This window comes from Narcine bancroftii, chromosome 8 (genome assembly GCF_036971445.1).
Source record: "Narcine bancroftii isolate sNarBan1 chromosome 8, sNarBan1.hap1, whole genome shotgun sequence".
Classification (NCBI taxonomy): domain Eukaryota; kingdom Metazoa; phylum Chordata; class Chondrichthyes; order Torpediniformes; family Narcinidae; genus Narcine; species Narcine bancroftii.
The window spans coordinates 26,142,038-26,159,864 of record NC_091476.1 but is presented as its reverse complement, the minus strand read 5'-3'; the positions used below and the strand labels follow the sequence as shown (position 1 = coordinate 26,159,864).

The 17,827-nt window shown below is 39.4% G+C and overlaps 2 protein-coding genes across 16 annotated transcripts in view; one reads left to right on the top strand and one right to left on the bottom strand.

Annotated features, from left to right (window-relative positions):
* Nucleotides 1–1,732: 1,732 nt before the first annotated feature.
* Nucleotides 1,733–9,104, top strand: cetn2 (centrin, EF-hand protein, 2). Its single transcript, XM_069893300.1, has 5 exons — nt 1,733–1,863; nt 4,682–4,840; nt 5,326–5,454; nt 6,454–6,591; nt 7,347–9,104. The coding sequence occupies exons 1-5, from the start codon at nt 1,852–1,854 to the stop codon at nt 7,434–7,436; spliced, it is 528 nt and encodes a 175-aa protein (XP_069749401.1). The 5' UTR covers nt 1,733–1,851; the 3' UTR covers nt 7,437–9,104.
* Nucleotides 7,483–17,827, bottom strand: part of LOC138740517 (ecto-NOX disulfide-thiol exchanger 2-like) — a 107,080-nt gene continuing 96,735 nt past the window's right edge. For 3 of the 15 annotated variants that reach the window (XM_069893283.1, XM_069893284.1, XM_069893285.1), the window contains exons 16-19: nt 16,036–16,121; nt 11,508–11,658; nt 11,191–11,230; nt 7,485–8,095 (exon numbers count right to left, since the gene is read on the bottom strand). In XM_069893283.1, coding sequence (XP_069749384.1) covers nt 7,870–8,095; nt 11,191–11,230; nt 11,508–11,658; nt 16,036–16,121 — 503 coding nt within the window. In that variant the 3' untranslated portion in view covers nt 7,485–7,869. Of the gene's footprint in view, nt 8,096–8,155; nt 8,337–11,190; nt 11,231–11,503; nt 11,659–11,786; nt 15,413–16,035; nt 16,122–17,827 lie in introns of those variants that run through there. The other 12 variants (XM_069893292.1, XM_069893296.1, XR_011342970.1 and 9 more) reach the window with 11 other exon arrangements.

The following is a 17,827-nucleotide window of genomic DNA, read 5'->3' as shown; positions in this document are numbered from 1 at the left end:
TGTAAACAGCGTCTTCATTGTTGGGGTCTTTCATGGCTTGGTTCAGCATCATGCTGAAGAAGATTGAAAAGAGGGTTGGTGCGAGAACACAGCCTTGCTTCACGCCATTGTTAATGGAGAAGGGTTCAGAGAGCTCATTGCTGTATCTGACCCGACCTTGTTGGTTTTCGTGCAGTTGGATAATCATGTTGAGGAACTTTGGGGGACATCCGATGCGCTCTAGTATTTGCCAAAGCCCTTTCCTGCTCACGGTGTCGAAGGCTTTGGTGAGGTCAACAAAGGTGATGTAGAGTCCTTTGCTTTGTTCTCTGCACTTTTCTTGGAGCTTTCATCAGATGCAAGGATCGACAATGAGATAGACAACAGACTCGCCAAGGCAAATAGCGCCTTTGGAAGACTACACAAAAGAGTCTGGAAAAACAACCAACTGAAAAACCTCACAAAGATAAGCGTATACAGAGCCGTTGTCATACCCACACTCCTGTTCGGCTCCGAATCATGGGTCCTCTACCGGCACCACCTACGGCTCCTAGAACGCTTCCACCAGCGTTGTCTCCGCTCCATCCTCAACATCCATTGGAGCGCTTACATCCCTAACGTCGAAGTACTCGAGATGGCAGAGGTCGACAGCATCGAGTCCACGCTGCTGAAGATCCAGCTGCGCTGGATGGGTCACGTCTCCAGAATGGAGGACCATCGCCTTCCCAAGATCGTGTAATATGGCGAGCTCTCCACTGGCCACCGTGACAGAGGTGCACCAAAGAAAAGGTACAAGGACTGCCTAAAGAAATCTCTTGGTGCCTGCCACATTGACCACCGCCAGTGGGCTGATAACGCCTCAAACCGTGCATCTTGGCGCCTCACAGTTTGGCGGGCAGCAACCTCCTTTGAAGAAGACCGCAGAGCCCACCTCACTGACAAAAGGCAAAGGAGGAAAAACCCAACACCCAACCCCAACCAACCAATTTTACCCTGCAACCGCTGCAATCGTGTCTGCCTGTCCCGCATCGGACTTGTCAGCCACAAACGAGCCTGCAGCTGACGTGGACTTTTTACCCCCTCCATAAATCTTTGTCCGCGAAGCCAAGCCAAAGAAAAAAAAGAAGATATATATATATATATATATATATAAAAATAAAAGTTGTGGACTTTGTTAGTGTACTGACAATAACCACACCAGCAATGCGAGTATAAGACAGCTTTAATAAACTAACACTGAGGTCTCTGCAAGACGAACCTGGAAGGCTAGACTGTAGCTCTGGACTGCTTTATAGACAAGGTCACCAGGATGACCCCTGGTGGCCGAGTCATGTAATTACATATCAACACAGTTAGTCTTCCAGCATCTGCAGATATTTTGGAATCAACCAATTAGTTTGGCTCAAACCAAAACAAACAATTAACATAATTCTAACGAAATGGTAGAACGTGTGAAATCCAACTTTCACCCCATCACATTCTACAACTTTAACTCTGCAAAAGTACTCCCTTGAGCCGCTTAATGAGGGTTCCCTGGCTTCAAAGCACGAGCAGGTCTGGGGAGTCTTCGGCTGCCCACAAAACTGACCAACCAGCTGGAAGTGACCGGAGGAGCCATCCAATCCGTGCTCTCCGATGCCTATTAGAGGCGGGATAGGTAGCATGATTGGCGGAGAATCTCGACAACGTGCCCTGATTGGCGTCTGCGTTCTCAAGGCTGGATGGATTGGTGGGAGTGACCGGGAGCCGCAGGAACGTGTCCGGGTTCGACTTGGTGTTGGAGGTGGATGGTCTTGCAGTTGTGTTGGACGGAACGATTGCCCGTGCGGGAGTTGTGGTCGAATCCTCAATAGTTTGTTTCCCGGGTGCGAAATGGCTGCAAAGGTGAGTGTCGACCTACCTGCTCCCGTCTTCTGCTGCGTGCGTGTCCTTTACACTGGGAACCTGTCGGTCCGCGGGGCAATAATGGAAAGAAGAGAGTGGGGTGGCTGGAAAGGTTCTGCATTCTCGTTTAGAACATTGGCGGCGTGGCGGACAGTGTAAAAGGCCCCAATGGGATCCAGATCAACTGGGCTGAGGAATCGGAGGTGGAATTTAATTAAAGCAAGCGCGAGCAAAGCAAGACAGGACAAAATGCTCCAGCAGGTTGATCTGGGAGAACCGAGAGACTGAGGAATGTTGGTAAAGGCCACATTTGGAGGGGTGTGTGCAGGTCCTGTGGCTCTGGGATGTCATTAATCTGAAAAAGGTGCAACAAGGATTCCTGCAATTGTGACTGGGAATGGAGAGAGGGAGGGACTGATGGGTCCCTGAAGTGTTCACTACTTTTGAAAGTAAAATAAATGTTCTTACATTATGAAATGCATTATTAATTTTGGACAGTATATTTCTGGATACAGCAATACTATTTCCAATGCAGCTGAGTTCTCTAGAGGAATTTTTTTTATGAAACTAAAATTTTCCCACCCCTATGAATTGGAGTATTCTCGAGACTTGTACATCGTTTTAAAGTACATTGCTACACGTTCTTCACTTTTAAGATTCAATTTATGGTCATTGCAATAAAACTGTGTCATGTTATGTGAACCAGCTTTTGCCTACAGAAATTGCCTGAAGTGCCTCTTACAGTCAGAAAAAGAGAGTCCGTTTACCTCCCCACGCCGGGAGTCAGAATGTGAATTTGCCTCCTAATGATTCCGCAGCCACAGAGTCCAGTCCAAGCCATTGGCAACTCGAGCTCCAGAACCAAACCTCTGACGTGGTCAGGAATCTTCAGCACCCCCTCGCCTCCTGGTTATGATACCCGGTACCCCTTGAGCCAGTCTCCAGCAGTCGGCAGCCTGGCGTGAGTCCTCAGACAGCAGTCTCCCAACAGCCCTCCGCCTCCATGGGTTCCTCACCTCAAGTCACCAGCATCCTGCAGCATGCGTTGGTCTTTCAGCCTCAGAGCTCCCTCACTGGTCTGCCACCATGATTATCATCCCTGTGGACCATTTCTGTGCTTCTCCTTCTAAGACGGGAGATGGTCTCCATTTTCTGGTGCCCTGTGCCCGTCCTCTACGCCACTGGAGTCTGAAGCCCCTTGATGCTGCATCCAATCAGAGATGCCATCACCTTGGGCACCAACCCCACGGTGGTGGGGGATTTTAAATAAAACTACCATCAGCTCCTTTAACGGGCAATTCAAAGCCTGGGAGGAGCTGACAGCAGTTGACTGGGTGGTTGGACCCCCACGGGAGTGCTGTATCTCTGCTCCCTGTGGGTCCGCACCAGCGCCAGTACTGCCGTTAAAGCGTTGCCATTTTTCATATTTGAGGAGTGTTGTTTTTATCCTAGTTAACAAAATTTAACAAGTGAGAATTTGCAATATCCAAGATGAACATTACTTGTCTTTGCCCTATAGACCATTGAAACATTCATTTGAGTTTCTGTATTTTCTGTTTAAACCATTCTAAAACATTCTCAACCAACCTGTCTCCCTTGCCCCTTTAAAATTTAAGCCTATCCAAAACAAGTCTGAATTCTAACCCAGATCAAATGTTGGCTGTGCCTTAGACCCTGTAATCCACCTCCCCAATCCCCTCCACCCCCTATCATACACACCGACAAAGCTTCAAATCTGAAATGATCATCTGTATTGAGAAGGGTTGTGATTGGCTCGTGACAGCACTGCCCCCTACCTAGTCAGAGGACACACCAGCTGACAATCAAGATTTGGTTCTTCCCCACCCATTAGTACACACCTCATCATTGAACCATGTAAATGACCTGGACTGGACTCTCCAGCCCACCTGTACTTGGCCTTGGGCCATTGGCTATTGGATTAAACCTCCTGGCACTGAGCCATTGGGTCCTGCTAATAACCTGGGCTGGACCCTCCAGCACTATAAAGGTGCCATGTGTTCTTTGTTCTCCCTCTTTGCCAGTTTGGGACCTCTCTGCTTCACTTCAGGCCTAGAAACATGGAAGGGCGCTGGAGAAACTATTGGTAAGATGTGCATGGTTTGAAAGGGTTGGGAATGTTTAATTAGTGTCCCTTGTAGCATAGAGCTGTGCCTACACTGAGTCAAGGGGTGGTGGGGGCATGTTGGTGATTTTTTTCCTTGATTCTTTGTATGTACCAGTTCATTGTATTTATCTGTTTATATTTTCCCACGCTAATTTCCCCACGTTCATTATTGTCTGCTATTACTTTCCCATGGCTGCTGTAAATGGTGTGTGCTGTATGTTACCATTTCCCACTCTTGTCTTCTGTAAATAAAATCCTTCCCCATCAAAACTGTGTGTCCAGAGTCCTTGCCTTTGAGACTGACCAAACCGGTTTTGTCACACACATCATCTTTGGTTTGCAATATTTTCATGGCTTGTGCCTCTTTTCATGGCTTCTTCCAGTCCATTATCCAAATTCTCTATTCTCTGTGCTGATCTTCCTTCACTCCACTTTTCTTGACCCTTTATCAATGTCGCAGAGTCTTCCAGTGTCACTTCAATTTTTATTTAAAACTTTTCTTTAAATTCTCCATCTGAGGTTCGCATTACCTTTCTTAATTTTCCTGCTCCTATTTTATGGATCTTTCTTTGGTGCTTTGGGTTGGAAAGGAATGTTATAAATGTCACTTATGGATATTTGCTTACATTGGAAAAGTGTTCATTGAAAAGTAATTTTTTCTAATTTAAAAGTGATTATATTGCAATTTTGTAGACCTCTGTGTATAAAAAAACATCTTTGAGTGCAACAGCACAGAGGAAGAAGCCCGGACCAAAACTGGAAATTACTGAAGAACAGAAGCAAGAAATAAGAGAAGCATTCGATCTGTTTGACACAGATGGCACTGGATCGATTGATGTAAAAGAATTAAAGGTATAAAACATATACCCCAAATCTTTTTCAGTTGGTTCCTAGGTCTTGGAGGAAATTATTATTGCCATTAGAAGGTCATTATTTTGTATGAATGGTGTTTCCCTGAATATTATAGTGGTTCATCTGGGCAACCTGTGAAATATTTGCACCAGAGTTGACTTGGTAAGTGTTGCAAAATGCATTTTATGATGAAGATGTGATATCCATGGTGAATTTAATCAAACACATACAAACTATTGCTGGACTGAAAGCCTCACCAATAACTTGTTAATAGCTACATCTATTCTATGCATTGAATTTTGACTTTCCAATAAACAATAATATGGATTTTCTTTGTTCCTGTGCTGAATTTTCAGTAAAGAAATAATAAGGTTCAGTTGTTGAATCAATCCACTTGGCTGATTGTATGAATGCAATCACTCAATCATTTTGCTCCATTCATTTGACCACAATAAATATGGTACTTTCTTCAATTTGTTTTCCAGGTTGCAATGAGAGCTTTGGGATTTGAACCCAAGAAAGAAGAAATAAAGAAAATGATTGCAGAAATTGATAAGCATGGCACCGGGAAGATTGACTTCCATGAATTTTTGGCTGTGATTACACAAAAGATGGTAATTTTTAGTCTAAAGAAGAATCAGAATTTATGGTCATGAATATGTCACAAAATTTGTTCATAATTTGGGCTTTATGGCTATTCATGATCCCATTTTTGGATATTTTTTGTACTTCTGGATTTTTACCTGTTTCAATAACTTCCAATGTTTCTAATATCTCTAATTAGTTCCTCCATATCCATTGTAAACAATTTTTAAAAATTCTAAAGCAATGGTTTTCAACCTTTTTTCTTTCTATTCACATACCACTTTAAGTATTCCCTATGCCATCGGTGCTCTGTGATTAGTAAGGGATTGCTTAAGGTGGTTTGTGGGTGGAAAGAAAAAGGTTGAAAACCACTGTTTTAATTGTACCTAATTGACTTGTAATGTGTATATTTCACAACTCCAAAGGAAAAGGGCCAATGACCATTTTTCTCAAGCAAAATATTTCGGTAACAATTGGGTCTAGAGCAGTGATTCTCAACCTTCCCTTCCCACTCACATATCACCTTGAGCAATCCTTTACTAATCACAGAGCACCGATGGCATAGGGAATACTTAAAATGGTATGTGAGTGGGGAAAAAAGGTTGTGAACCACTGTTCTAAAGCGAAGTCCCTTCAGCTCTAAATTATTTTCTCCAGCATCTTCTCTGTCAGTACTGAAAAACTATAATGTATTAAATTTCAGGAGGAACAGTCGAAGGTGATCAGAGGTGGCTAGTTAAACTCCAAGTCATCACAGTATCTCTCACTGAGTTATGGACCATTCTACATCATTGAAAAGGAGAGTTGACTTGAGTATTGTATAGGGCTTGTAATGTTCTCCTGATGTTAGCATTCATCAGGAAATTTGCTTTAGTGTGTAGAAATGCAATTGAATTTGGATTTGCTTGTTATTAATCCCACTTGAGAAGATCTTAACATTTGTACAATGCCTTGAGATCTTAACTGATGCATGGCAATTACTTCTGGCCTTAGAAGAATTGTGAGTTGAATCATTTATCAATTTCTAGGCTGAGAAAGATACAAGAGAGGAAATTCTGAAAGCCTTTAGGTTGTTTGATGATGATGAAACTGGGCGTATTTCATTCAAAAACTTGAAACGTGTGGCAAAGGAACTTGGAGAAAATCTTACAGATGAAGAGTTACAGGTGAATTTTATAAAAAAAAAAAAAAATTGGTAAAAGATGATGCCTTTAATGTTCTCTAGATGTTTCAAAGCTTTAGATGGGCAATTAATTATTGTTTGAGTTCAACCGCTGTTGGCGCAGGAAAGAATGACAGCCAATGTGCACAATATCAGACCTCACAAACATCAAACTAGATGATTATCTTGTTGATTTGTTTTGGGACCATTGGGCAAAGGCAGACTGAGGCAAGTTCCTTGGTTTCTTTACAAAATGCCAAATTTGTTACATGCATTTGCATTATTGCCTGATCTAGAAGACTGAAATATTTATAATTGAAATTTTAAACAATTGAAGGATTTCAGTACTTTGCTAATTTTCTTTTCACACAGTCTAGTTAGGGTCTTGGAAGGAATGCAGCACTGATTCACAAGGCTGTTGCATGCTCTGTTGGTTAGATTGTGATGAGAATTTACAAAAACAAATCTTTATATTCTGAAGTTTAGAAAGTTAAGTTTTGACCTGAATAAAAATTGAGATTACCTTTTGCCACTATTGGAGTAGTTTAAGACTTTAAAATTAAAATCAGGCTGTTTAATGGTGACATCAGAAAACTTTCTCATTTACACTTAGTTTAAAAAAAAACCTAGATTTGAAACTCCAACCCTCCCCGTCCCCTACTGGATTTTCCTCTGTTACAAAGAGGCTTTTTACATGAACAACACTCACAATAATTGTTTGTGCTTCCATATTATATGATTTTTCTTCTCCGTGCACAGGAAATGATTGATGAAGCAGATCGAGATGGAGATGGGGAAGTGAATGAGCAAGAGTTTCTTCGAATAATGAAAAAGACAAGTTTGTACTAATACATTTTGTGTATATGCATGTTATGTTTATTCACATCTGCTTTAAAGCATGGTTATTGCTCAGGATAGTGGATAAATGGCACTCTTGGCATATGTATGAAAGACGATAGTGAACAACTTCCTCTTGTACATTCTCAATGATGGAATGACTTTAGAATTTGTATTACTTAAGTGACTCATTCCCAGATATCCAACATATTATGTAATTATCTTTATGGCTGATATACTTTGGAATAGTCATTCCCTGGCTGCTGCTGGTAGGAAATGCAATGAGTTTGATGTCTAGAATAAGTTATTGGCTTTCTCTCTTGTTGAAAGTGATCAATGTTTGGTGTTTGTACAGTGCAAGTCTAATTTGCAGCCAATCATACTCTGCCTGAAGATTATTTATAAAGATTATTTATTGGCTGGGTCAGGAACCTTGCCTCGAGGATCACCTCCATGGAGATAAATTGACTTTCAACAACATCTTCCTTTTGAGCATGTAGAAGTCCAGCCAGTGAAGTGTTTCGTTCCAATCCTCAACACAGTGCACGGCCAAATGCTGTTTGATGTCAAGAGCAATAGAAATCAAGAGTGGGATTTCACTTTTTATTTGTTGATAAAGGCAGGAAGTGTGATCTTGGAACTTCTGATTAAATGGTTTTGTATCAATCAGACTGTTGTAAATGGAATGAAAAGTTATAATTCAGTTTTTAAAAAAAAAACACACCAGACTGTTTTGAATGACAAATAGTTTTAAGGAGTAACAAAATAATGAAACATTTGAGAGTGTGGTCTCTAATCAATTGATTTAAAAAAAAAAGGATACAGCACAGTAACGGGCTCTTCTGGCTCATGCTGCCCAAATACACCAATTATCCTACAAACCTTGTATGCTTTCATTTTGTATCCTTGTAACTGCAAGGGGGTGGGGGGGGAAGGAGGGGAAACAAATGGCCATGTTAATTGGCAATTGAAATTGTACTTTTTTTAAACGGAGAAAAGTCTTAGGCACAGAACTTGTGTTACTCTGTGACTGTCTGTACTAAATTATGAACTGGTATTATCTACCTCTGCTTTTGAATGGACATCAGTCTATAAGAAAGTTGGTCCCATGATTTGTGAACCTACTTGGTTCATCCTTTTGGTATGTTTTTCTCTGAGTAGTGGCAGAACTGCATTCAAAGAATTAAGGGTTGATGGGAAGTCTCAGTCTCCCCACGACGGATTAGCAAGAGAGGGCGTATCCTGTTCACTCATCCTAGGCCGAAACAAATGTCTACTTCTAATATGATACAATTTTGTATTCTTCAAGATCTAGTTTTATCTGATCAGTAATTTTGTGGCAAGATACCATCTGGTGCATTTTAGCACTTTTATTCAATTTGGAGTTTGAAATATTTAAATGTTAATAAAAGGTTAAGTGCTGAATTTGTACGTAGACTTTGTGTTATAAAGTTTCGTAACATTATTTTAATTCAAGAGGAAAGGTTGGATTCTCCTTGGGTAATTACATTCTCATTGCATTTCCTCTGCAGTTTTTTTTGCAACTGATACTGAGAATTTTGTGAAATAACTAACCAAATAAAAATGGCACTAAAATTGTAAGTAAAATATTGCAATACGTGGCTTTAAAAAGGTTCACTGAGCAGTCTGTTAATTTATTATATGGATTTCAAAATTAAAACACCATTTAAAAAAAATCTTTAGCAGTACAACTCAATTATTGTTACTTAATTGTTAGAAACTAATCAAAATTAGATAGCATGAGTAAGATGGTTAACTTTTAGTCTTGCATCATTTAACAATTCTCCTGTGCCCAGTGACATGAGTTCTACCAACAGAGGCACAGATACAAATGCAGCACCATTTAGTTTCAGGAACCTAGTGCTCCAGAGTTAATTAAATATTTTTGTGTAGATATTGGCTGAATCAACTCCCAAGGTTGCCTTTGGTCTCGCATACCTTTTGTGATCATGTTTCCAAAGTCTTGTTGGAACATGCAGGGCGAAGCAAGAGCTAGGTAATGGAAATTAAATTCTTCAGATTTATTGTTCGAATACCTTCATACATCGCATACAACTCCTCTGAGATTCCTTTTTCCTGGCCCTTGTCTGCCCTTATAATCTTCCAATGTACTGGGCTCAGGCCTGAAACTCTGGTTGCCCTTCACTTCCGATGGATTCTACATTTATTTTTTATTCGACCCCAGCATCTCCACTTTCTCGTTTCAAGTTAACCTTCCAAGTTTGTTTCTGAAGACCTGAATTTTTTAAATTCCACATTAGCAATCCATTTCAAATGAATGGAGCTGTTCTGTATGAACATTTTATGACTGGCTTAAAGCTGAAGGGACAAATATAGCACAAGTTGCCTTATTCCTCATGGAGTACCCCTGGACTCTCGTGTTGGCATAGTGGTTAGAGGGAGTGGCACGGTTGGTGGTGATTAGTACAATGCCTTTACAGCACCCTCAATTGGAACGGGGGTTTGAATGCCCCGCTGTCTGTAAGGAGTTTATGTTCTCAGGGTCTGTGCGGGGTTTCCTCCCTGCATTCGAAACATACCACGGGTGTAGGTTAATTGGGTGTAAATTGCGCGGCACCGTCTCATGGCCTGTTATTGTGTTGTATGTCTAAATTTAAATTTTCAAAAATGCACAGCAGGCAGTAATGGTTTTGCACTGAACTGTCAGCCAGCAGTCAGTGCAACCCAGGCCATGACAAGCAGTCAAATCCACCAGTCAAAATTCACAAGAGATTCTATAATCAGTAATACTGCAACCAAGCATTTAATTGCTTTCCAATAACAATGGTGATTTTTGACTTAAATCGGTGCAATGGCAATCCCAAACTGTCATCACTCTGTGCTTTCAAAATGCCTTGTAAAATGGGGTTAACCAAGCAATTTGCCCAGTTAGCACCCCACTCACAAGGCAGCTTGAAAGGGTCAGACCTGGTCAGCGTCGTCCAAAGTCAAACAGGTCCCTGCTCTACCTTGGAGGTAGTCAGGGAACACAGTTAAACTTACCCAGGACGTGTTGACCGGTGGCTTGAACAGCAAAATGGCCAACACAGTTACTCCTGTGACATCAGCCCTTAAGCGCTGGCATCGCAGGGAAACCCTGACTGAAGGGTTTCAGGGGAGAGAGGGATCGCTGCCAGGGCCCGGGGTGGAGAAGGTGGGGGGGGGAATGAGAAGTTACTGCCGTGAGGGGGAGAGACGGGGGCCACAATTGGGGGTAGTGAGGTTGCTGCCATGGGGGGAGAGATTGTCGTTGTGGGGTGGGGGGTGTGCTACAATCAGCGGAAGAGGGTTGGCTGCTGTGGGGGCAGGGGGAAATGCGATTGATGGTGGGAGGGAGACTGACAGCTGGTGGGGTGGACGGGGGAGATTAGTTTGCATGATGCGCCACTTAGTGTCGTTGCAGGGGAAGGATCCCCCTTAAAACGCCAGGTTGGCAATTTAGTGGGGCTATCCCCCCTCAGCTTAAAAGGTCGTGGAGGCACCTTTGCCCCACTAATCACACCAAGGTCCCAGGAGGGCCTCCTGGGTGCTGCAGCTTAAAAGCACCTGTTTCTGTAAACACACACCCTGATGCTTCATTACCACTTCCCCTTGGCAAAGCAATATATTGTGAAATCTGAAAATCATTACTAGTTTCTACATTTCTGTGCAAAGTCTACTATAATTTAATCAACATAATTAACAAACTAGTCAGGCATATGCTTTTAATCATAAGGCTCTCTCATCAATCATCCATTGCAATTACCTTTTTATTTTCATGCTTAATAGCAGTATTGACAATTTAGCTGTTTGAAATGAAAAAATATTGTTAATTAAATGCAATCATTCTGACAAATCTAAATTTGAACAACTCTGAGACGTTCGGGTGGTGTTTATCATATTACACAATCCATAGTTTAAGAGAATTATTCAACCATCTGAGTTGATGTTGTGCAAGTTATTTTGCTTTTTAAGGTCAATATTTGAATTTACTCTCCAATTGGTGAATCACTTGATAGTTCTGGCAATTGTAAAGCTTCTGTTATTTATACTGAAAGTTTCTGATGAATATTCCATACTTGCATTTAATTGGAATCCATGTCATCTTAATTGAGTTATTGGCTTTCCTGTTGGTGCTTGCTTGAGCTTGTGGCACATCCAGTCCAGTAGAGTTCGTGAAGTATTCCTTCAGTGATCGTTCAACGGTAGTCACGTTATGTTTGTGTGGTGGTGCCTGTTCAGCATTGGGTTCAAAAGAGTAAGATCAAATGGCTCCTTAGGCCTTTTACATCTGAAATACTAATTTGGACTAATTCTACTACATTAACACACACCTACTTAATGGAGAATAATACGTCAAGATTCTGACACAAAACACGGTATTTTAATCAAATTCAAAACAACCATGAACTTTTTCTAATATTTTTTTATAAAATTTCAAAAATCTGTTCTAATAAATCACAAAACAGGATTAAAATACAACTTGCCAATTGAAAGAATAAATTGAAAAATTGAATATACAGAAAAAGGAACAATAATTCTCCCTGCTTGAAATTTCTTTTAGAATTGTCTAGAAAGAAAGACATAAGATAACCAAAGTATCCCACATCAGATGGTTTTCAGTCCATGGGCATTAATGACATTTTTTTTTACATTAGTAAAGTGTTCCTAAAACAAATTTTGAGCTCTCCAGTAATTAACTATAATTTTCATTGCACAATTGCAAAAAGATCTGTAAATTTGCCAAATAGATAACTGCTTAAATAACAATCCAGCACTGTCACATTTATCTAAATTTAATCAGATACAAGCTAATAGTATAAGTTTGATTCCCAGCAATGAATAAAACAGACACAAATAGAAAAATTTTGTCAGTTAATTCCTTTGTTATTAATATAACTTTATTTCCCATTTTATTGCCTTCTAATGAAGACCATGAGTCCAGCTAAAAGCTAGTTTTGTTGCCAGGTATTTATTGTTTTATTAAAGTAGGCATTCTTCAAAAGAGTCACAAAGTTTATGTCATATTTGGCCGTTTTAATATATTTTCAAAATATGACTGAAGCCAGCTGGGTTATTACCAAAGAAACAAGATCAAATGGCACCTCTGAGGCATTAAGAAAGTCACAAAGCATGTTCTAGCCAAGGAACACTTTGAAGTGTAATTATTCAATTTCCCACCAAAAAAAGATGAGTGATTGAGAAATAAATATTGGTCAGTGAAGATTTCTGATGAAGTATTTGATGGCAGAGGCAATACTTGCATTTTAAAACAGCTAGCCATTAAGGAGAATCGTGGATGAAGCAAGAACCAGAGAGAAAGATGGTAGGGTGAGAAAATGGAATTAGAGTGGGAGAATGCTATTGTGAAGTATAAAGAGCACTTAGAATGAACAGCCTTTACTGCACTACAATTTCATTAATTCTCTATAATCCCTAGCCCAGGAATAACTTGGAGTGAACCGATGTATCCCTCCTAAGCCATCAAAGCCCACCAGTCTATGGAAGGAGTAGAGATCAACTAACACAAACAAGACTGACTCCTGGCATAATTTAGCCTGTGGTTCAGCATCAAACCATATCCTTGGTAATTATCCAGGTACAATTATCTATTCATTCCACAAAAATGTTCATACCTTTACCCATTTTTCTTTGCACAACTGGGCTAAGCAAACATAATAATCACCACTCAGGTAGTTTTCAAAAGGTGAAGGCTGCTTTTAAAATATTTGTGCCCATACAATAAAGCAAATATCTTATTGGAAGTCTTCAAATTTAATTATTATTTTGTGATAAATGTCACCACTAAGAATTATGGGTTATTGCATCCAAAATAATGTTGGCAACTCACCATTACTTGGAAAATAATATACCATGTAAACCCCTGTTAATACTGTTCTATACTGTGCCCAACTTGTAGTAAATTAAAAATAAATACATATTTCTAGGACTAACAGGTATCATTGAGCATATTGCATTTGTTTGAATCCATATTTTATCAGAGCAGCAGGAAGCTACTATCCATCACAGAGGTGGCTTTATAGATGTACATTAAAAACACACAGCAGAATTAATTCTTATTATAATTAACTGATTTTGCTCCCCATGTTCTTCACTTTAGGAAGTTGAAGATCAAGTAAACTCTCAAGTATTAAAGCTCTGTAAAAATTAATTTCTCTAAAAATACAACTTTTATCAATATAGTGCAGATTAGCTTGTACAAACGAGAGATATTATCCAAAATGTACTGCTCGGTCAATTCCAAAGTCTGGAACATCCAGATAGGGACGATGTTTTCTTTTTAATCACAGATTTGTAATGTAAACAAAATTTTCTCCGTATATATTATTTGTTTGTTGAAGATAGTATTTTAAACCTGAATTATGTCACTGTTCTTATTTCACCTTTTTCAAACGTATGTTTCAGTGCCCCACTTTTAAACAAACATGGAAAATGGCACATCCTATTTCATATCATCTGTCATGTGCAGTTAGTAAACATTAATCTTGTTTGGATCCTTCTAATGTAAGGAACATGGTCATAATTATATTTAATTCTATTGCAAACACCTTTTCTCATGTAGATCAACAATTGAGGTGAGGGCAAAAGGCATTCACTCATCTGAAAGATATGTTTGTAAATGATGAACTCTACCCAGAGACAATGAAATGCAAACCTGTGCTCTCTCACTGTCACAGAGAATTTAAGCAGGAAGTTTTCTTACAACCTTTCACATTAGAAAACTTCAACCTATCTGAAATTAGGCTCTCTGTGGATGGAAAAGTTGTGTGAGTCGTTCGCTCTGCAAAATGTTGCTTGAGCAAATTCATCCAAGTGTTACAGAGACATGGGTGGATTTACAGAAGTTTAAAGATTGCTCGGTTGTTTTGATCTGCACAGAATAAGCCTGCTCTAATTTAGTGGTCTGCATTGAATTAGCAAATCTCAGCTGGGCCAGTAATAGTTGATCTTTACCCCAGTCTCCAGACTAAAAAGCATCAACTTCTGTCATGTTCGCACTTCAAATCAGTATTTAGCCCTGATAGAAAAGTGCAGCAGTTTTGTGGATGCCAAAATTTAGGCATAATGGTGATATCATCCTGTGTTCAAATGGCCAACTTCAACTTCACACAAAGAATTTCCACTGAAATGTAAATACTGGAGAACTGCCAATGTTCTCGGCAATCTTTGGGAGAAATGAGATGAGAAGATGGAGATTAGGAAAGAATCTACAGATCTTTTGCACACAGAAAATGAGCCACAACACAAAATAAATAAAATCAGTAGCTTCTTATTAACAATTTTTTGTTTGTAATAATGTGTTGATGGATGATTACGATATTCATTCATGCTTTTTTCACTCCCATTAGAGCAATAAGACCAACCAAAACTTCTACAACTGTGTAAAGATTCTGAAAGAAAACACCCTTTTACTTTAGACAAATGTATATGTATTCCACTATTGAGATGGATTAGAGGAGAGGTTCAAAGGTCTGATTAATGGGGTGGGGGTTGGGGCAGGAGGCACAAGCCTGGCAAAAGAATGCCTGTATATTTTTTATAGTTGTGGCTTTTCTATTTTGTGTCCCAGAACAATAATTTTACTTCTACTAATTTTAGCCTTGAAATCTTCCACTGTCTTAACCAAAATTGTGTGAGCAATTAAGTTACTTGTATTTGAGACTGAAGTAAAGTTCTGTTACAAAGTCTGTTTTCCAGGTACTGCTCATATTGCTCAAGACTGAAGATTTCTCATCTTTAAAAATAGTCACAGAAATAAAACCTGTATCTACTTAAGGGAGGAACAGCATTGGAGAGTGGTCCTGTAATATTGTGAGAATTCACTGCGACTGGTTCTGCAGTGTTTTGATTCCATCAAAACCACTAAACTTCCATCGCTTTTCCAAACTTGCACCAACGCCACTTATTTCCTGCTGGAACACATGATGTAGTCGAGCCATCAGACCTTCTATTTCACCAGGAGAGATCTGCACAGAGACAATATTTCCCAAAAGGTGAGTGAATAATTGGATACTCCAAGCAACAAAATAATCCTGAACCTATTCAACTACCTGAACTTGGCACCCGCAATCACTCTCTGACTGGCCTTCATGTTTCCATTGCAGAGGACAGACAAGCTAATAATACTCTGTGCCTCATGGGTTTAAGTGACAAAAAGGTCTCAGCTGCTGCATCATAGGATTTAATTCAAAGCAAGTTGATGCAAAGGGCCTCCAGAAATTTAGCACTCTTGATAAGATGCCCATGCCTTGTACAAAACCTTGTATGGACCTTGAGCAAACAAAGAATTGCTGGAGGAACTCAGCAGGTCAGATAACATTCATAGGTAGAAATGGTCAAAGTATCGGGTGTGAAGACAAAGGTAGAAGAGTTGAAATTACATGTATAAAGAGGGAAAAAAGCTGGGAGAGGGACCCAGAGGTGATGAAAATAGAGGATAGAAAGTGAGAAGTGGAGAGACAGGCCCAAAGGGAAAACATTCAGTTAAATCTGAGTGGCTATACACAAAGGGTGTACTGAACTATGATAACTCCATGGAAGTAATGTTAGGTCAATAATCAGGGAATTAAAACCAACAATTTTGATTTACCTTAGCATCTAATCGCTGTAGATAAGAACATATATAGTCTATACTGGCTCCAAAAGGGTGGACATGTAGAAATGTAGAAATAATACCTGCAATTTTAAGAAGCATGTTATTTTAGGGCAAAAATTCTCATATTTCTGAAGAACAATCCTGAGGGAGAAAAGTCACAATTTATATAAACAAAGAACAACTGTGGATTGGTTATTTTTTTGACATTCACAACCAAAAGAGAGAAAAAAAACCCAAATTATACAGTACAGTATAAAAATATCTGATTAAAGGAATCATGCACAAAATACCTGTTACTAATGATGGAAAGAATAATCAAAGTAAATTCTTCCAAACATTTATACCATGATGTAATTAAATGGACATCACAATAACAATTATGAGAAGTTGACGTAAGGACGATACAACAATAATGGAATGGTGGTGACCTCATCAGAAAGGGAAGGTCTGAGGTTTGATCTTTGGTTTACATTCAGTTGCCCGAGGACAGTAGCCAATAGACATGTATTTTGAGTCAAATTTGCAGAACAATAATTCAGATCATATTCAAGGTTTTTCTGAATTTCCTCTCTAATATCTGCATCTATTTTTCAAAGCATAGATCATACTTAAAAATCAATTCAATGAATGCCCAAAATTCATTAGATGAGTTAAGAATATTGAAATTCTTTTTTTTTTATTCTTAAATTGATATTGTTTGCTCTACTTTGAAGGGATTGGGAAAGACATTTTGCAAGGCAAGAGTGGTGTTGAGTTAGAGATTTTCCTTTAATTAAAACTTTTTTTTCTTCCCATTAAGTATCATACTGCCAGCTTCTTTTCTTTCCATCAATAGTAGGGAATTATTTACCTTTTTAAGATCTCAAATAGAAAATCCTTTGTTTTGATTTAAAAAGTGACTTTAATCAAACTGATTAATATAAATAAATCTAAATCTTAACTCGCCATTCATTTTATTGGCAACTTGTGGATTCTTTGTATAAATTAGAATATTGATCAAAAGACTTCATTTTGTTTTTCTTTTGCTCATGCCTCTACAATCCCAATATACATTTATTTAACTTTTAAAATATTGCAAAATAATTTATGAAAGAAGACAAATGGATTGTTTGCCACTGTTGCTTCTGCACTGTTTAGGTTACAAAATGTTTACCTCAAAAAAGCAGGAATAATCTTCAGGGGTAATCTCAGGGAAAAAATAACCATTAAAAATATAATGGAATCTTCTCTAAGGCGTCAGGTTATTTGAAAATGTTTAACTAATCCAGTCCCTCTGAGTTGTGGGAAATATTGTTTTATGATACAGGGATACCAATCCTTTGAAGAAGACCGCAGAGCCCATCTCACTGACAAAAGGCAAAGGAGGAAAAACCCAACACCCAACCCCAACCAATCAATTTTCCCTTGCAACCGCTGCAACCGTGTCTGCCTGACCCGCATCGGACTTGTCAGCCACAAACGAGCCTGCAGCTGACGTGGACTTTTACCCCCTCCATAAATCTTCGTCCGCGAAGCCAAGGCAAAGAAAGAAGAAACCAATCCACAGGTAGCAATTCAATATATGTCTTTTTAAGTGGGAGCTGCTGGTGCAGACTTGGAAGAGTGGGGAGCGGAGAGAGAGTACTTTCTCTTTCCCCACCCCTGTGGGGTACTACTGCCCAGTCCTACTGCTGACAGCTTGATACAGGTTTCAAACAGCCTGTTAAAGGAGCCGATGGTGTGTGATTTAAAATCCTGTGCTGGCAAGGCCTGGGCCCAAGATTGCAATGCCTGAGTTTGGTAAACT